Source organism: Convolutriloba macropyga, chromosome 1, assembly GCF_964194025.1.
Source record: "Convolutriloba macropyga chromosome 1, txConMacr16.3, whole genome shotgun sequence".
NCBI classification, from domain to species: domain Eukaryota; kingdom Metazoa; phylum Xenacoelomorpha; order Acoela; family Convolutidae; genus Convolutriloba; species Convolutriloba macropyga.
The window spans coordinates 38,670,118-38,691,019 of record NC_134468.1 but is presented as its reverse complement, the minus strand read 5'-3'; the positions used below and the strand labels follow the sequence as shown (position 1 = coordinate 38,691,019).

The 20,902-nt window shown below is 34.9% G+C and overlaps 1 protein-coding gene and 1 non-coding gene across 2 annotated transcripts in view; one reads left to right on the top strand and one right to left on the bottom strand.

Moving 5' to 3' along the window:
* Positions 1-20,902, bottom strand: part of LOC142340261 (tetratricopeptide repeat protein 41-like) — a 79,171-nt gene that overhangs the window by 20,224 nt on the left and 38,045 nt on the right. Inside the window, exons 5-11 of the mRNA XM_075390860.1 lie at positions 18,430-18,604; positions 18,086-18,179; positions 17,723-17,856; positions 3,197-3,358; positions 2,875-3,001; positions 2,423-2,578; positions 2,001-2,255 (exon numbers count right to left, since the gene is read on the bottom strand). Of these exons, the coding sequence (XP_075246975.1) occupies positions 2,001-2,255; positions 2,423-2,578; positions 2,875-3,001; positions 3,197-3,358; positions 17,723-17,856; positions 18,086-18,179; positions 18,430-18,604 (1,103 nt within the window). The remainder of the gene's footprint in view (positions 1-2,000; positions 2,256-2,422; positions 2,579-2,874; positions 3,002-3,196; positions 3,359-17,722; positions 17,857-18,085; positions 18,180-18,429; positions 18,605-20,902) is intronic.
* Positions 17,563-17,634, top strand: Trnac-gca (transfer RNA cysteine (anticodon GCA)). Its single transcript has one exon. It is a non-coding gene; the product is annotated as a tRNA-Cys (tRNA).

The following is a 20,902-nucleotide window of genomic DNA, read 5'->3' as shown; positions in this document are numbered from 1 at the left end:
GTTAACTCAAATACGAGACTGAAAACTTACAGCAGTTTCAGCACATTAAGCATATAAAGTCTACTAAAGCTAGATCAGGTCCTCTAGCAATTAATGCCCGCCGAGCTTTACCTGTTTATCCCGTTTTGGAAGCTCAAAGTCATGGAAAAATGTGTGAAAACATCTTACAAAAAAGACAGCACCGATACAACCCAATTCCTGGATTGTAAAACATACCCGGCAGATTGCCGGAAAATAGCCGCCGTTGATTCCAATAAGCATGATTGGGATTGAACAAATAGAAGATATTGAAAAAAAAAAAGATTTTTGTACAAAAAAATTTAAGTCCGATTTATTTTGATGGCATTTCGTAATTGAACATACTTCTGTTTCTTAGAGAGAGGCTACAGGGGCTACTATCAATACCAATAAGCACCAGAGATGGTATTTAGGACTTTAGTAACGACGTTCAAATAGCTGGCATCTAAAATTGGGCTTTATGGTTTTATCCCGTTTCTATTTCTGACTTCAATTTTTCATAGTGACTCTGTTCATTTTGAATTGCTTTCCTGAGCAACTGATTTTCAAAATCACTTTTAGCAGAATGAAAGAAGAGAGAAACTAGCCTAGAGAAGTCAAAAAGATTTCACGCAAAATATCGAAAAAGCGGCAAAATGGTAAAGCGAAAAAAAGTTTGACGAAGTAAAAAAAAAACATAGCCGGAAGAATTCCGGAAACGACTCGAAGTGAAAATCCATTTAAACGCCATCCAACTACTCATCAAACAAAACGTGCCCTCACTAATTTTTGATTATCTTGAAACAAAGTCATGAAACAAAAAAAGTAAAATCATGTAACGATAAAATCAAATCTGTTAAAATATGATAAAAAATAGGATCAAATTTTGTTATAAATTGAGATCCCGAAAAAACTATCTCTGCCAAAATAACTTCATCAAAACAACTAGTACTTACAAAAGTTTCAATTATGTGAATTTTGAAAAATACCTTAGGCTAAAATTATAAAAAAAAAGTAGCTCTTAACAACTTTCACTGAAAAACTGGAAAAAGTTACTAAATTAAAACATATATATCCGAAAAACATTCCTTTCGGTCAATAGGGTATCCAGATGCTCGCAAAACAATAGGCAAGTCATAATACGCAAAGAAACTTAGCTAAAAACAGAAAAACGAAAAACTGCAAAAAATTAAGAAAAATAGTTCCAATTTTCGCAATTTTTTTGTCATATTTCTCAACAAAAAAAATGATTCTTACCCACAAAACTGTAACCAATTGTTATCATAAAATTGCTCAAGTAGAAGGGGTTTCTTCAATACCCATTTGAGCCAGTAAAACAAAATAATCGTCAAAAAAACGCAAAAATTAGCCCGAAAATCAGCAAAATACATTAAAAACCTCCGAATTATCATAAAATTCATATGAATTTCCAGAAACCTTCAAACCACTACCAAAACCAGCCAATAAAAAAAAAACAAAATCATAACCAAACCTCTTAACCAAAATAATTGAAAAAAACTGCTTTAAAATGCCGCACGTGAACAAAAAAAATTCGCTCGCTTAGAGAATTTTTTCACACATCAATTTCTCGCTCTCTCAAAAACAGCGGTATGAACAAAAACCACTCTCTTTTCGCTCCGCTCTTCACTTTTGTTCAGCGCCAAAATCACTCCAAATTTTTTCACGCGTTTCATTTCCCGCTTCAAAAATCACTCCAATAAAATTGATTAAAAAAAAGGACTTCTCCAATACTCCTCTTCGAGTCCTAAAAATAGGAGCGCTATAATAGCCGACTGAGAAGATGAGGGCGTCTATTAAAAACCAAGAGAAGGCCAATAATAGCCCCAGCTATCGCTTCGCGGCTTTTAAAAACTATGACCTTCTAAACATCATCAGAAAGAAACACTACTCAGAATGAATTTAGAGGGCTAAGATGATTTTTTTTTCATGTTCCGAGCAAAAAATAGCGCAACACTAAATCAAATCTTCAAAATCCTACTAACTCAGAAAGAAGTAGAAGACGGTCTCCTTGACGAGAGTATGCTTAATGTACAAGAGGCCGTTCCTCCGACACAGGACAGCCTGCTGTGAACACGCTCTAAACTGCATGAAGTCGAAAGTGCCGACAGAGTGGCTGTCTCCTCTGTAGCCAAGTGACTTCAGACATTGGATCAGGTCTTCCTGAGATAGCCCATTGCGAGACACACAGAGCAGCCGAAGAATGTCAATGATCCAATTGTTCTTTGTCGTCCACTTTTCTACATAAATAAATTCACAGTAAATTCATCATAGCCGAGAAAAATCCTCAAGTCAAAAATCCGCAGGATGCAAAATTTAAAATTTGCGCCATGATCTAGTAGAATTCTATTAACGTGGTGATTATCTGTTTATTTTGGTTCAGTATAATTATGGTGTATTAGGCTACCTTCTTTGCCGTCCGCGGGCTTTTTGATCGCTGACTGTGTGGCAGGGCACCAACCGTAGTCATTCGCCCACCTCAATATCACCAGATGCCACAGAGTACGAAGATTGCTACAGGCCACGTATTGTTCCACTTGTCGATCAACTGACATGTAGCCACCTAATAGCAAAGGGTGCTTCTGATGTTACATCAACTTATAATTTCTGCCGTCTCATTTGGACAACAAATATTTTGCTCTCTTTGGGGTCGGCCTCTCCATAATTCCGTCAAGACATTCCGTCAAAAATGTCATACTTTTTTATTACTGACAAGCTTTCCTCCATTGTTGTATTATCCGCATATGGTAATGCACTTCTTAAAATAAAAAGAAGCCCTCAGGACTCCTTTGAACAAAGTAATGTTTATTTTTCTACTCCGTGCACCAATAAGACAGATCAATACAATTGATAGCATACCACATAATTGCAGTTCTCTAGCCAATGCGGCGAGGAAAACAGGACTGTTACTCAGTTCACATTTGATGATCTGCTGTTTTTGACGTTCCTCCAACTTCTTCCTGGGTCCAAAGTGACACGACAAAATCTTCAACAAAAAATTCTCACGTTAATTATGATCCCCTTTAAAACAACAGACGATCATCCTTGTTTTGTATCTGACCATATCCCTCGATTTAATCATACAAAAAGAGGTAATTCATTTCTATTCACTCCGACAATTTATCGTTTCAACGTATTAAGCACTGCCATCGAGCAATGATAATCAACCAAGGATACAGACCTGATTTTTGTGGTCCAAAGTGTCAGGGGTGACTAGGTCGAAAAATGTGACGTCACTTCTGTTGGATGAAAGCGCTCTGTGAGAATGATCATGTGGTGTTGTGGAGAGGATTAAAAGGCATCCGGGAGGCAACAACTCCGGCAACCAGTGACAATCCTTCACCTGTGATTAAGCATTCAACAATGATGGGTGCCAGAGTGAAGTAAAATTCACAGGACTTGGAAGTTGAAAAAATTTTTTCATTCATTCAAAATTATGAAAAGGAGTAAATGCTGAGACCTTGCGCTCTCCCTTCAAAGGGGAAAGAAACTGAATAATAGTAGTTTTTCGTTTAACTGTTCAATCTTATCCGAGACGAGGACGAGCTTCTTGAATAGTTGCTACCGATACAGCAACAAATGCCGTACTAATATAAACATAGATTGCCGGAAAATAACCGCAGTTGACGCGCTAGACGCACATCAGGATTGAAACAGAAAAAAAAAAAGAGATAGAAATTGACAAAAATTTTTTCCCGAGTTTGAAAAATTGTTCTAACTCAGTATGCAGTTTCAGTTAGATTCTAAACCTATACTTACTTCAGCTTCTAAACTGAATGGTATTAAGCTTAGTACTAATATCAGCAAGCAATCGCTTTAATGAACTTTGATAACCAAATGCACTATGACTTAATGACCGGGCTTTATCGGTTTAACTCGTATCTTTTGATTTTGCTCTTTTGACATTGACCATGTTCACTACATTGCGTAATTCAATGCGTGAAAGAAATTAAAATCCATATAGTTGAAAAAGTGAGTGAGGTAAGTCAGAAGTCAAACGTGAAAATCGTGACTTATGTAAAACGATAAACGTGATCAAAAGCTAAAGTGAATTAAAAAACATAGCAGGACAAGTCCTGCCGTACAATTTAAAAAATTTTCTTTGACTAAACAAAAATTAGACCTAGAACTGACTATGAGTGAATTGGGAAAACCATTTCCAAAAAAAATCAGATCAAAAAATTTGAAAATCTGAAAACATGAAAAAAACTGAAAATCAATGTCAAAATGCCGCATGAGAACAAACAACCACTAGCGAGAAAGAGAAGTTTGGTTCAAACAAAAAACTAGGCCTATAATGAACTATGAAGGGATTGGAAAAACAAATTAGAAAATCCAGTCATTGCGCAGAAGCCTTTTCACTAGGGACCTTCATTACACATGAGTTCCTTTGACCTTATATTAATTCAGAATGAACTTAAGTTTTGAAGTGCAAAAGTCATTTTATTGAATGGGTAAGTCACTTATGATCAAAATCTAATCACGTAAAAAAGTTTTGCAGAGAGAGTGAGAAATTCCGTCACGCACGCAAACGCCGTTAGCGGGAGGAAGTAGTCATTCAGAAAATTTGACTTTTTCAGCTTTGCTGTGTGAACAAATGTAAAACGAAAAAGAGCATCAGACGACTAAACAAAAAAACAACCGGAAGAATTCCGGAAGCGACTCGAAGCGTCAAAACTTCACAAAAAAGCCGTAATTGCAGCTCAAGTCATAACCTTTTCTATTAAACCATTAACTCATTACCTCCCCAGGTCTGATCTAGAAATTGGCGAAAATTAACTGTCACCGAGAGAAACGAAATGCAGCAAAATTTCATATTATTAAAAACGTTTGGTAACGTTAAAACCCGAAATAATTAGGATTGTTAATATACTGATAGTCTGAAAAAGCTGACAGGGCTATCAATTGCCCCTAAATAATTTAAGATTCTACACTCAAAAAGATCGCGAAAGCAAAGGGCAGATAATAATCTTAGAAACTAAGTAAAATTTTTCAAAAAAGAATGCTCAAATTTAAGAATCAGAAAACAACTACAACTATATTTTTAATCACTGCATTTAAAACAAAAACAACACATACTTCTTCCTTGTTGTATATATGTTAGACAACATGATTTCATACTAATTCAAAAATGAATTAATAGAAAAGACCTAAGTAACAGAATAATATTCAAAGGCAAAGAATAATTTTAAAACAATACTACCGCATGAAGAAAATAGCAGAAAACAGTAATAAAGTGATGTTTTGGAAAAGCCTTTCTAGCAAACTCTCAAAACTGCTTATTTGGAATGAAATCAATTGCAAACCAAGGAAATGACAAAAATCTAAGAAAAAGTGAAATCATTTTTTAACAACTGGAAAAATCAAAATAACCAATATAACTGTAGGTGCGAGGACAAAGCTAGAATGATGCAAACAAGAATGTGAAGAACAATGAAGGATGAAAAAGAATGTGGACACAATAAAAATAACACCGTAACCAAGACTAATTCTTGATTTTTGAAAGTTAAAAATCAAATTAAAAAGATCAAGAAAAACGAATACAATTCATTGTTATCATTCGAGATATAGAAAAGACAACAAGTCATCCGAGACAAGGGTCCATCCTCCTGAACAGAACAAAAAAAGAAAAAGCAGAATTCAAACATACGAAATATTGAAGCATTCTGCAAAAAAATTGGTCAAAAAATATTTAAGACGGAATTTTTTGAACTGTTTTTCAAAAACTTAACGTTAAAAAAGATTGAATTTTTATTGAAACGAGAAAAAATCCCTCATGTAGCACAAAAAGATTATTTCTAGTAATTTAAACCAAAAAAAAAATTGACAAAAAATGGAAAAAAATTACCAAAATCGGATTAACATATGTACAATTTTATAAAACAAAATTACATCGAGGTAGAAAGAGGCGTTGAGTATAAAATCAAAGGAATTTGTCATATTACGTGATTTTTGACAAAAAGACGGCTGAAAGATCCAAAATATGAAGAAATTAATCGAAAAAAAGGCAAAAAATAACTAAAAAATCAAGAAAAATGTACGAATTGTGAACTTGAAACGCATTTTCAGGCTCTGCAAAACACTGTGGCATCAATTTCCTAGGTTTACATTTCAATATAGCATCAAAAAATTATTTTCCGAAAAAACCAAATTACAAGCAAAAAACTGGACCACTTAAATGAAACACCGGCTAAAAACGGTTATCTATATGTGCCATTCAGTCAAAAACTACTCTTCAAAGTTAAAAAGTCATTCAAAAAACGCAGCGCATGATCAAGAAATTTCTCTCGCTCAGAAAAAATTAGTTCACATGGCAACTTTTCTCACTTTCGCTTTTCGGTCAAAACAGCGTCTGAAAGAATAGTACTTCCAGTAAAAAAAAAAACCTTAAGAAAACCAATACTCGTCTTCGAGTCGTAAAAAAACCAAGAGCACCGCAAAATAGCTCCATTCACCTTACAGCTTCGCAGCTATAACAAACAATAATATCCCAAATAATCATGAAGATGCTGTTTTGATCACTCAAATTGCGAATAAGAACACTTGACGGGAATTTAAAAACTAGTCTCTTAAAAATTAAGATGTTTCTGTGAGTTCAACGAATAAAATACTTTTCCAATCACCAATAAAGTCTGAAATAAAAGCATAAAAACTGAAATAAATCTACACAACTTATCGAATTTAATGAAATGATGTTAATTAAAAAATAGTTTGAAAAGCAAGTTAAAACGATTTGCAACGATGAATAATTTTCAAAGTAAAAGTCAAATCAGAACCTCCTTAAGTCAAATCAGAACCTCCATGAACTTCTGTACGTTTTCTTAGTCTTTTCAAAAAAAAACTTTCAACAAAGCTTTTTTAAAATCTAAATTCTTCAGATTTAATGTATCTACGTTATCTAATCTCGTTTAGGTGTCATTCAATTGATCTTTTTAATTCTCTCGCGGCTTCCTGATATTTTTAAGTTATCGAAGGAATGGAAGTAGATATTCAAGTTGAAAAAGCTTCGAAATTCTCATGTTTTGCATCTCTTCAGCCAAGACATTTTCTGTTTGAAGAACTGGTCCTATAATAACAAAATTAAGAGACCTGGTTTCATTTGACGCTCTATAATTCCCTGTATAATTAGGAAAAATTTACCATTTTTTCAATCCTCTCAGCAAAAACAAAATTTGATCAAACATTTGAGCACATTTTCTATTCTGTAAGTATTTCCACGTATAATGATTTGAAAATTGCGCCATCAAATGAATATCGTTTCTATTGAAATTATTTTTCGGAGAGAAGCATATTTCAAAACATTATATCTTCACAAGAAAAACAAAATTCACAAAACTATGGAAAAAATCTAGTCTACAGGGGCTTTCGAATAAAACAATCCATGTTTTTCTCCGATGAACATTCAGGAGGATCAAAAACAACAGAACAAAGAATCCAGACTACCATTTAGTAGATGAGATTAAAACAAAATTGAAACCAATTTAGGCGCACTGTTCAGCTAACCTTAAGCAGTAAGGTTAAGTAGTAACTGGCGTCAATTATGTTCAACTGCTCGAAACTGCGAATGAGAGAGAAATTTAGATCATGCAAAACTCAAAAAGTCAAGGACTTACAAGCACTCAAAAAGTCAAACTTGCCGGGCAATTTTTTTTCTTTTTTGGCACATGTCAACGAAAAATGCATAGTGAAAGTGAATGGAAGAGAATGCACTCGAAAGTTACGGCAAACTAGCTCAACAAAGCAAACTTAAAATTGATTTAAGTTTTTTAGGTTACAAGACTAAAAAACTCCAGTGAAAATGAAACCCAGACTCAACATAATGCAATTAGTGCCATGAAAATTCAGTTCTATAAAAACGATAAAGCTCAAATGACAAACATTGGACAACTTGCTCTCAAACGACTGACGAGCGGTTCTCGTCCTCAATAGTGGCTAGCTTTAGCTTCAATGAGAGGGAAAGAATAGAAAGGGGTGCATAAGTGGGCTTCATTGAGAAGGGTTGAAGCGGGACGGGGTGGAGTTTGCAGAGGGGTATGGTTATTTGTGGTGAAGAGGGTCACGCGGAAGGCGGAGTTGGTGTAGAAAAAGAAAGAAAGAAAGAGAAAGAAAGAGAGAGAGAGAGAGAGAGAGAGAGAGAGAGAGAGAGAGAGCGTGTGAGAAAGAAAAGGAGAGACAGAGAGAGAGAGTGTGTGTGTGTGTAAGTGTGTGAGAGAAAGAAAGGGGAGAGAGGGCGCTGTCAAACTCTAAGCACCCTCTTCATTCTACGTCTCGCAAGTTTCGGTGAATCGCACTCCTAGAGAGGGAAGGCGTAAGGATCTAAGAGAACTGATCAGGGACTTAAGACGCTCCATTAGTTAATTATTCCGTTTTTGAGGACAAAATTCAGATGGTTATACGAATAAAAAACAATCAGACAAGTAGGTAAAACAAAAAAAAATCCATAGAAATACAAGCAGCACTGAAAAATTTGATAAACTTTGTAATGAGCAAAAACCCAGTCAGATCGGATTTTCTAGAAACCATCCGATAAAAAAAACAGCATTGAAAAACAAAACGATGAAGAAAAGACCAAACATGACCGACTAGCGTCGGAAGAAGTGCTCTCGAACGACCAGTGCCAGCTCTAATCAATTGCAGCCTGTTTCAGTTGGTTGGGAGAGGCGTAGCCTGAGGGGACTAAGAAGTTTAGTAGGGGCCTTCAATTCACGTAGTAACTATTAGGATTGTGCAATGATAATAGGTTAAGCGATTATCGTATACGTGTGTGTCTTTTTATGCAAAAGTTTCACTTGACCATTTTGGCTATTCGAGTGATTTTTATGCCCTTCAGATGGTGCGTTTTGCGTGCTCTAAATTTCACTCATTCAATATTTCAAACAGTTTAACTCAATTGGCAGCAATTTAATACAAAAGGTTAAACAAAACTCTAAAACTTAACGAGCAAGCCCGCAAGAGCTTTGCACGCAATGTCCTTCGAAAGAACGGAAGGTGACCTGAATCTTGACTTGGTAGTCTATAAATTGCTCACCAAAGAGTTAGATAACAATCAGAAAGAATTTACCTTTCAGACAGCACCACTTTTTTTGACCAAATCAAAGAAAAAGATAAAAAAATAAAAATGAACGGAAACGAAAAGAAAGTGAAAGAAACGAGATCAGGAAGATAGGAAAGAGATAAAACGACAGAAGAAAGAAAAAGGAAAGGAAAGAAAGAAATGAAAAAAGAAAAAGACGAAGAAAAATGAGTCAAGATACTTGGATAGACACAATACTTGAGAGGAAAACAAGTAGAAAAACATCGTGAAAGAACGGAAAACAAAAATAAGCAAAAACAAAGATATAAAAAGAAAAAAGATGCAAGAACGAACGCGAGACAAAAGAACGACGAAACAGAAAGTGAAGAGAAGAAACGAAAGTAAAAACAGGAGAGAAAATGAGAGAAACCAAAAAGAAAAAACAAAGCCAAACAAAAAACAATACAAAAATAAAAACAAAAAAGAAGAAACAAAGAAAGGGACAGAGAAAAACAAAAAAACACACAAAAATAGAGTAAAATTCAACAAAACGAAATGCCAAGAGAGAGGGAGAGAGGGGGAGAGAGAGAGAGAGAGAGAGAGAGAGAGAGAGAGAGAGAGAGAGTTAAAGGACAATTGGAAATATAGATAGCGGAAGATTGAATAGAATAAGAAAGAAATGGTGGAAACGAGAACAAAAAAGAGGATAAAGAAAAAAGATATCACACAGAGAAAGTATGAGCCATAAACAAGAAACACAAAAAGAAAGAACGAGAAAAAGAAACCAGAAAGAAAAGAATAAAAAATTGGAAGACTAAAAACGTGAAGAAAAGCAACAACAAAAATAGAAGACAGAAAGAAAGATAAAGAATTAAAGGAATCAAAAGGATAAGTAATCAAAGGAGCACAAGAAAGAAGAAAAGCAAAGAGGAGAAGGGAAAAAGAGAAGGGATAAAAAACGAAAGATGAACCAAGAAAGAAAGGAAGCAACGAGAGTTGTAAAAAAAGGTTTTTTGCAATCTTTGTGGAAAATTGCAAATAAAGACGCATAGACAAAAAGAAAGCAAGAAAGAAAGACAGACAGGAAGATGGAAAAAAGGAAGAAAGATGGACGCAAAAGGGAGCGAAAGAAAGAAAGAGCAAAAGAATGGCACGGAAGAGGAGATAAATAAGGGAAAGGAATGAGAAGAATGCGAAAAAGAAGTAAAGAAATAAAAAACGAGTTAAAGAGAGATCGAGAATAAACAGAAAAAAAAGGTTTGAAAAAAGCACTAGTAGTGCACAAAGAAAGCAGAAAAAGAAAAACGCTGAAGAATTAGCGAGATAAAGAAGGCGAGTGAATGAAAGTTGACGGATCACAAGTATGAACGATTAAATTTAAGCAAAAGTCAGAAAAGAGTGAAAGAAAGTAAGAAGCTAAGATATTGAAGAACAAAAACTGGAAGAAATGAAAAAAACTGAAAAAGAAATTAAGCAAAATAAAGAACGAAAAAGGAAAATAAAATTTTAAAAAGAAGGAAGACTGAAACACACAGAGAGTAAAAAAGATTCAAAAAAGGAGTGAAGGAACTTAACATTTTAAAAATTCGATAAGAAAAGAAAAGAAAAGGAGGAATGAAAGTGCCATTAAAAGAAACAAAGATAAAGTTTGTGAAAAAACTGAAAGAAATTGTGAGAAAAAATTATAGAAAGGGAAAGAAACAATATTTAAAATGCGTGAAAGGAGCGGAAAAAACAAAAAAGGAGGGAAAACAAGAGGAAAAAGAAGCGGAAAAAGATAGGCGAAACGAGTAAGAAAAACAGGGACAAACGTGAAGGGAGACTGAAAAAAAAACAAAAGAAAGACGAAAAGTAAGATTAAGAGAAGAGTAGCTGAGTAGACAGAAAGAGAACGAAAGACAGCGAAAAAAAAACCGAAAGGGAAAAATGAACGAAAAACGCTCGAAAAAAAAGAAAGAGACAAAGAAAGCACAAATAATAAAAACAAATTACGACAAAAAAGAAAGATTTAAACAAAGAAGGAAAAGGAGAACACTAAAAAGAGAGAAAAGCAGTTTGAAAAACAGAATAGGAAAAAGAATATGACAGAATGTGAAGGTGAGAGCAGAAGTCAGAGAGGGAACGAAAAAATTAAGATTGGCGGAGAGGTAGTCAGAGAAAAAACTGAAAAGAACAAATATGGAATGTAGAAGGAACAAAAGAAACGGAAGGAAAACAAAAAAGAGAAAAAGAATACAAGGAAAACGGAAAAGAAAAGGAAAGCAAGAACGGATGAAACAAAAACTGATACAAAGAGAAACAACACAAGAAGCGAGAGAGAAAGAGTTAAGGAAAGAAGGATTGAAAAATGAAAAGAAGAGTCAAATAACACCAAGGAGAATAGAGGAAACGAAAAATAAAGAAAAGAGAAAAAATCAAAAGAAAGAGAAACAATGAATCAAAGAGACAGTGAAAAAAGCAGTGGAAAAACAACTGAAAGAGTGAACGGAGGAGAAGTTGAAAAAAGAGTGCGAGACCAAAAAAAAAACAAAAAAGGAAGTAAGAGTAAACGAAAGTGAAAAAGACATTGACAGAGAGAAATGGGATCGAAACAAAAAGTATGCGAAAGATTGAAAGAACAGGTTAAAAAATGAGGAAAATGGAAACAAAATGTGAAAAAAATGGGAAAGGAGAAAAACGAGAACAGAAAAGAAAAAAGATCAACAGAGATAAAGAAAGCAAATAAGAATAGGAAAAAAACAAAAAGTAGAAAAAGTTCAAGGGGCGGATTGCATCAGATAAAATGAAAGTTAAAAAGACAAGCAGATAGAAAAAGAACGAAAGAGACCAATAGTTAGAAATAGAGAAAATGCGAGACTGAAAGCAAAATCAAGTGAAAAACAGGGCAATAAAGAGGAAAGAAAGAAAGACAGGGAGTGAGTAAACAAGATAAATCGAGAAAAAGAAATGAAAGGAAATAACGAAAAAAGAAGGAGAGAAATATGATATCACAAAGAAAGATTAAACCCATTACAGAGAAAGATAGAAATGGGAGAAAAAAAGCGTACGCAAGTTGAGTAAAAGATAGTTAAAAAAAGAGAAACTTGGAGCAGGAAAGCACAAAAACAAGAAACAATAAGAGAAAAGAAAAATTTTAAAAAAAAAAACAGAATTGAGGAGAAGAAAGGACAAAAAAAGGAAAGAAAGGACAACAGAAAAAATTATAGAAACAATTGAAGAGAAAACAAGAAATGGAGGAAGAAATGACGAACGTAAGAGAAAGTGACAGAAAAAAGGAGTGACCAAAAGAATGGTTAAAAGAAATAGTTAAATAAGAGAGAGGGAAAAATCAAAAAGGAATTAAGGAGAGAGCAAGGAAAAGCAGAGCAAAAAAGAAAAAGAGTTGATGAAAGAAAGTGATAAAAAATGTAGAGCACAACGTTGAAAGTGAGAGTTCCAAAATGGTGAAGAAAGAAAGATTCGAAGAAAGAGTTAAAGCAAGAAAAAGCGTGAAACGAAAAATGAAAGAAAGAGTGCATGATAGGACGCAAGAAAGAGAAAGAGTCAAAGAAAGATAAAAAATAACTTCAAAGACAGCATGGGTGATGGAAAAGAAGGAAAGGGGTAGAAATAAAGAGCAAAAAAATGAGATAAAGTGCAAAAGAAAACAGTGAAAAAAAGTTAAGTAAAGGATCTGATGAAGGAAGGAAAGAAAGCACGGAAAATTATAAAAACCAAAAGGTGAAAGAACAAGAGCGAAGGAAGCAAATGAAAAAAGAGAAGGAAACAGACGGACTGACAGAGAGAGAGAGGAGTGGATGAAAAAAAGCAATTACCCATTTTTGGCGCCAAGAATATAATAGCTATATTGGCCATCAACCCGGCGTGCTCGAAAACATTCATCGCTATTAAGAATAGGAAAAAAATAAGGAACCGAAGAAAAATAAAACATCGGCCAGAGTTTTTGACAGAAGAAATTATGCTTCTCGTTCCGCCCCTTCCCAGGCTCGATCCCCTCCCCCTTGCTTAAGAGCCATAGGTCTTAGCCTTTCTGCTACCGATTGTTGTAGTTACTGTCTATCGCCCTAAGGGCATCGGCAAATTGTCGGTCAACAACTCTTTTGGCTTGCATGTATTTGGTTCATATTTTAGGAGAGCTAAAACATGCAAATGTTGGGAGCTTAAACAAGCTATAGGGCGTCTCAAAACGCATGTAATACGCTAAGCTCCATATTTAAGCTGTCCTCCTAAAACATGTAAAGATTAGGAACTCGAACCTGATGTCATAGTATTCGAGTTAGAATCAATAACGAGAGATATACAGTAAAAATTGATAAACAAATAGTAACATCTCGAAACCAATTTCGCCGCTTTATTCAATTGATATTCTGAATTAAAATAGATCAGCAACTTTGGCCACGGACTTCATTGGCTCGCGTGTTTTTGCTATGCCGCATGTTCAATGAGCGCAGAAGATGTGCAGAATAGGAGCCGCAACATGACAGCATAGTGGATCTCAAAACGCATAAATGTGAAGATGGGAGCACTGTTGACAATCGCGGTCAAGTGTGACTTACAATTAATATAATAGATCGATAGATATTTTGCCGCCGCTTGAGTTAAGGCGCTTGAAAAAGTGAATGAGAGAATAATTTAGATGACGCAAAACGAACAAAGTCAGGGGCGTTAAAATCACAGGAAAAGTCAGAACTGTCAGGAAATAATGTTGCATAAAAAAGACACACAATTACAATAATTTCTTCGAACTGCGTTTGCTAATGCGAAAGCCTAATATTTCTGTTTATTGTGCCTTAACTCTTCTTGTAAGATGATTTCTTTACACAAAAGTTGCAACGAAAAGCCATCTATATATTAATCGCGTGAACACGTAAAGCGGCATGTTTGAGGCATCGCTGAGCAGCGTGTTTTAACAGTACTAACGAAAAGCACGGTTAAGCAGTTGCTTATTTGCGGTTAACGACCGAAAAAGTGTGCTTTAAGGTCATTGACCGATTTATGTTCCTAAAAAGCCACTGACCGGAAAAAGTTACAAAAAGGTCATTGGCCGAAAAGTGTTGCCAAAAGTTCATTGACCCAAAATGTTGCTAAGGGGTTAAGTAATCTACCGAAAAATGCTTTGCGAAAAATCTTGTTGCCAAAATCTCTTTGTTAAAGAAAAAAGACAGTAATCGGTGTTTCAACAGACAACAACCATGGTGTCGAAAAAATCAATGGCCGATTAGTTGTTCAGAAAAGGGTCTGTGACCAAAAACTTTTGATACATAAAAAGTCAATGATCGAAATTGCGTCAAGACAAAGAGGGTTTATGGCCGAAAAAAAACATTGTTATTCGTAAAATATTGTCAAACAATTGTTGTTAATGAACAAAATTGTCTCGAAAATTTGTGAAGGAAAAGTCACTCACCGAAAACGTCAAAGATTAAAAGGTAGATGACGGATAATTGTTTTGTAAAAGTTTTACTGTACGGAAGTTTTTCAGGACAGAAGAATTTAGCACACAAAATTTGTGAAGTGTAGAAGACCCAAAAGGTGCCGATGCCAAAACCAAAGTTAGGTGCCAAAAAATCAGATATGACAAAATTGAGGTCTTGAAATATGAAATATATGCCAACCTTTTGACGCTCAGCAGAGGACTTTTGAATAGGCTGTCACTGAAAAAAAAATTGCATACAAAACATAAAAAGCAAAATTATATACCAATTATGTTTTGTATGCAATACATTTTTCAGTAACAGCCTATGAAAAAATATGAAAAAGTCCTCTGCTGAGCGCTAAAAAATTTGTATTTATTTCAAGACCTCAGTTTTGTCATATATAATTTTTGGCATCTAAATTTGGCTTTGACATCGGCACCGTTTGGGTCTTTTACACTTCACAAATTTTGTTTGCTGAATTCTTCCTTCTTTAATTTTTTCTTTAATTTCTTTCGAAATTTTCCTTCTTTAATTTTTCGAGGAAAATTTTATTGATGCCATTAGCCAGCTCTTTAACTCAGTTTTGTGTCTGTGGGCTTCTCAAACGCATTCGCAAAAGCTTGCCAACGATTCCTTTTTATCAGCATATTCCTCGTCTGGGTACATACATCGTGTTCTCATTAGCTCATTCATCCTTTTTATGAGAACCGGAATTCGTTTTCTCATCCAGGATCTGTTTTCTCTAGTCTTTTGAACTGTTATATCTCTCCCTCTCTTCAGTTTCTTTCTGCATCTTTATTTTTCTGTCGTGCGATCTTCCATTTTATCAGCTCTTCAAGTGTTTTCTCTAACTGATACTTTCTTTTTACTCTCACCTTTTTGCCTTTGCTTTTTGCGCTTGCTCGCTCACTATCTCGGTGTTCCTGTACTTTCTCTTTCTTTCATGATTTTAGCTTCTTTTTTTGCGGTCCCATTTTTCATTCTAACGCTTTCCATTTTTTTGCGTTCTTTCTCGCGTTCACTTTCCTTTTTCGTCCTTTCTCTCTCTCTCTCTCTCTTTCTTTTCTCGGATGTTTACTAACTTCTTCTTTTCTCTTTATTTGTCTTTTTTGATTCATTTTTATGTTTACTATCATTTTTCGTACGGTGGGTTCCTGATGATATGGTTTCTGTTGCATTGTATTCTTTCTGTTCCTTCCTCTCTCATCAGTTTTGATTTTTTTCCTTGTCTTTTTCTCGTTACTTCCCGCTTTTCGCTCCCGTTGGCCCCCGGATTCGTTTTTTTTTTCAGTTTTCCTTCTCTTCTTTCAACTTACTTTTGTTCTCTGTCTTTTGGGTTTTTTCGTATTTTTAAATCTATTTGCTCTCCGACTCATTTATTTCTGCTGCTCTCAATCTATTTCTCTCCCTCTTTATACCTCATTTTATCTGTGCTGATTCTTTAATGCTCTGTGAGATCGCCTATTACTCTGAACTCGCATAAAACGTTTCTTTGACATATTTGGCTCTCTTCATTTTTTCGGTGTATCCAAAGTAGTTTTGCAAAAAATTCATTGAAGCGATCGCATTTCTACCAGTTATCACGAATCAGTTTTCAATCCGAATATCGATTGTTAAAAATTCAAGATAACATGCATTCAGGTAGCCTTTACGGACCTGCTAGTGTTGATGAAATGTTGTAGAACCGGAAACAATGTTCTGGCTTCAATGTGAAACTTGAGAAATTGCAACCAAACGAATTGAAACTTGAAGCTAACATGAAGATTCAAGAAAGATAACGGCCATGCGGACCGGCGAGCCATAAGCGTTATCGTTCCAGATCAATTAAAACAGAATAAAAGAACTGCTGCATAGAACACAAATGAATTTATCTTTCTCGTCTCCTCTTTTTTGTCGTCTCCACCCACACAACCGCACCGCACCCGTACGCCAAAGCACAAGCAGCACATACAAACATGCCCGGCAGATTGCCGGAATATAGTCGCCGTTGATTCCAATAAGCATGATAGGGATTGAAAGAATAGAAGACATTGAAGAAAAAAAGATTTTTGTACAAAAACATATTTTAATTCCGATTTATTTTGATGGCATTTCGTAGTTGAACATACTTCTGTTTCTTAGAGAGAGGCTACAGGGGCTACTATCAACACCAATAAGCATCTTTCTGACTTCAATTTTTCATACTGACTCTGTTCATTTTGAATTGCTTTGCTAATCACCTTATGTTCAAAATCACTTTTAGCAGAATAAGAGAAGAGAGAAACTAGCCTAGAGATGTCAAAAAGATTTCACGCAAAATGTAGACAAAATCAGATAAAAAAAAACAAAAAATAAACAGAAAAACAGAAAATCAATGTTAAAATGCCTCTACCGAGAACTAGAATCACTAAGCGAGAAATGTACATTTGATTCTAACAAAAAATTAGGCCTAGAATGAACTTTGAATGGATTGGGAAAACATTTAGCAAAAAATCCGATCCGAAAAATTGAAAAAAAAAGTAAAAATCAAAGTAAAATTGCCGCATGTGAACAAAAAACCACTAGCAAGAAAACGAATTTTTGTTCAAACACAATTTTCTCACTCTACTTTAAAATTAGAGAGAAAAAATTTCACGCCGCAAAACCACTCGCTTTTTCGCTCCACTTCATAGGAGCGCTATAATAGCAGGCTGAGAAGATGAAGGCGGCTATTAATTAGAACAAAAAACATTCACGCAGCAAAAGCACTTGCTTTTTCGCTGCATTTCCTGTTTCGGCGTGACCAAAATCACTACTCCAATTTGACTTCAAAAATCAAGAAAATGTGAGAACAGATCTTAAAAAAAGACAGCGCCTCAATACAATTCAAATTCTTTCAATTGTAAAAAAAAATAGGAGCACTATAATAGCCGGCTGAGAAGATGAGGGAGGCTATTACCGAAAGACACTGAATCCGTTTTCTGGGAAAGGGTGCTATTATACACATATAGCCCGGTGGTAACTACTCCTTCCTGACAATCTTTTGAAACTGGTTGGAATCCCACCAATCAATTTTTTTGATTTTGAGACTTTTAAGTCATTAACCTCCCTCAATGTGTCGGTTTAACGTTTTAGAGCTCACGCGTTAAAGCAATAATGCACGGGGATATAGCTCAGTGGTAGAGCATTCGACTGCAGATCGAGAGGTCCTCGGTTCAAACCCGGGTGTCCCCTGTTAAATTTTCATAATTAAATCATTTCCGTATCTCTGATCTATTTCCGTACCTTTTAACTATCGTCGTTCTGAAAGAGTAAAACTGACCTCTTTGAGGACGAAGTGAGGTGATGATGCAAATTGGTCCATACCATCTAGGAAAATGACAGAGGGGCCAAAACACATTGCAGCATGAAAAGAGTCTATTAGACATCTGTTCTCGTCTCTTGTTGGTGTCGATTCTGAAATGCTATTTGATCAGCAATACCAAGAACTGTTAGCAATATCTCTCTTAACGCCTCGTTAATTGTTGCTCCATGAGACAATTTTATCGACAAGATCTCAAAAGTCGATTAATTTTTCTTAAAATATGATCCATATGTTCTCAAGAGGAAGTTCAAATCAAGCTCGTGAAACCCGTGCAGTCGGATAGCCTCGGAATCTTAAAAGCTAAGCAAAAACTTTACAAACCTAAGAAGTATTCCGTCATCTCATCAATGTAGCGAGTCATGAAGTTGGCTAAGTCTTCACTCTGACTGTTGCACCCGACAAAGTGGAAGAACACCTGAAAGCCAACAAAATTTCGATTTCAGCATTTTAACCAAGTTCCCATGCCTTAACTCAAGTTCTCGTGCATATATTCTTATTACGTTCATTTTTGAGCGCTCTGATCTAAAGAAGGCGTTTGACTTGAGCCACAATTCTTTGATCTAAATCATTTTCAAGCATTTAGGCGTAAACCTCCATTTGAATGAAATGCAGAGATTGAAAAAATCACATATGAACTCTACCCAGTACAAATAGGTAAAAATGACCTTAACTCCTGCACAAAAGGGAGTCTTCGGTAGATCCGATCTCTTTTTGGACAGGTAAGCGAGGAACGCAGACTTCCCACTTCCCCTGGAGCCCCTGACAGCCAGTACGGCTCCCCTCTCCTGCTTGTAGTTAGACAAGGTTGTCTTGTTCAAAAGACTCAGACAATCTTTGTACCTAAACAAATCTGACCTCAAGCAGGCGAAACCTACCCGGCAGGTTGCCGGAAAATAGCCGCGATAGACGCTTGTGGCCTTCCATGGAATTGAAAAAAAAACAAGGTAGACAGATTGACCATCAGTTCTTTAACAGACCACTAGACTTTTTGGGTTAGATTCGGACTATCATTTTTACACACATACGCTTGATGTGAATACAGCCCTAATAGAACTTTTTAAAAATTAATATTCGAAATCAAAAACTCAAGACTCTGATCCTCAAGAATTAGGGCATATAAGTTTGGCACTACTAAGATGCACACTATTGATCTTTAACTCTTAAAGCTTCATAAAATTTAAAGTTCATAAAAGAAAGTTCAAGAGTAATTTCTTAAATGAGCTAAGTCGACAAATGAGGTCACGCACACAAATTTTAACAGTGCACACAAATATTAACGCAAACTGAAGTCACTGAAATTGAAAATGTCAATGGTCGCAAGAATCATTGATGGAGACGAACGACGAATTTAAAAAAAACATATCAGGAAAGTCCTTAAACACAATCAAAACAATTAAATTAAAAACTGAGAACTAATGTACATGACGAGCAGATCATTTGAACAATCCCAGCCAAAAAGACAATTTCAAAAGTTGAGAAACTAAAATCATCAAACAAACAGAACAAAAAAATCAATCTTAAAACTCATGAAGCTTTTACCGTGAAGGCCAATTATGATACAATCCAATATACTCATTAACTCAAACACAAGACTTGAAAGAGTCTTATTATCCAGTTAGATAAACCCAAGAAATACGACAAAAGCTTCAAAAAAACTGAAAAGTGCAAAACTTCAAGTTTCTAAATTTTGCCGAAATAAAATGTTCAGATTCAATTTTTTGTCTACGGAGTTTTGCCATTTAAACCATATGCAAGTTCTGAAAAATTTTCATTGGCCAGTAAAGATCGCTTAATTAAGAAAACAAAAAAATCAAGGAAAAACGATTGCAAATTTTAACAAAATCTTTCTAATATTCATAATATTAGTGTCTTCAGAATCATTTCATTGTCTCCAGGGACTATACAGTATCTCTATTTCAAACTGAGTAGTATCACTGGCTCGTAAAGATCAATAAATTTGGAACATGACTAAATTTCAGAAACATTGAAAAAAGATTAAAAAATTATCAAAACATTTAGGAAACTCGGGTAAATAAACAAGATTTCTGGGCACCCCCATGAAGCCTGAAAAACTCGCTGTTGAAACATTTCTAAAAAAAACTTGAAAAAATTGCAACGTTTATTCAAAAAAATTGCTAAAATTTGAGTAAAAAATGAAAAGTATTTCATTGCAACGATAGGCTATGCAATAACCCAAAAGTCTATGCAAACCCTAGAGGAGGTTCCTTGGACCTTAAGGTTGGAGAAACCAAAAATGACAAAAATATTCACAAACTTACAAATATTGCAAGCTTTATTAAAAGCAAAAATTTGTGATATTAAAATGTTCAAAACCGTTCCATGTCCAATGAAAAATTTTCAGTAAACAATGATCAAACCCTAAACAAGTTTTCACGGCTCCTGAGGCTAGAAAAACTTGGATAATGACAATAGATGACAAAAAATTTGAAAAAATTTGCTAAAATTTTATTAAAAAAATGCTAAAACTCGTGATGTTAAAATGTTAAAAAACATTCCACTACCACTAAAAACTAGGCAATAACCTACTATCAAAATTTGAACACCTAAAAACTCAAAAAATGACAACAATTTTTGTTAAAAAAATTGAAAAAATTGTAAACTTAGTAAAAATTTGCGTGTTTGTTTCGAGTACAAAAAGATATAGCACTTAAAATGGTCATAAAAAGTAATTATTTCTTGCAGAAGACCACTTCAATTTTAAAAAAAACCTCAATTTAAGGCTGGTGCAACAAAAAAATGGAAAAAAGACAAAAAAACGCAAAAAATTGCAATATTTTGGGCTCAAAACTCCTAAAAATGACATTCAAACCTTGAAAAGGCCTTCCCAGTAGCTTCACCACTCAAAACACATGAAGGACTACTAAACGCTGCTAAGATCCTCTAATGAAACTTGATGCCCGCTGAGCTTTACCTGTTTTTCCAGTTTTGAAAACTCAAAGTGAAAAACGGTGTGAAAACATCTCACAATAATACATCGGACTAGTCCTGAAATACAATTAAAAAAATGAACGAAAAACTTTGAAGTACTCTACCTGACCAGCAGATCAATTGCACAATGCCAGCCAAAACACAAACAAAATCATCTCAAAAGTTGAGAAACAAACAATAAAACAAATT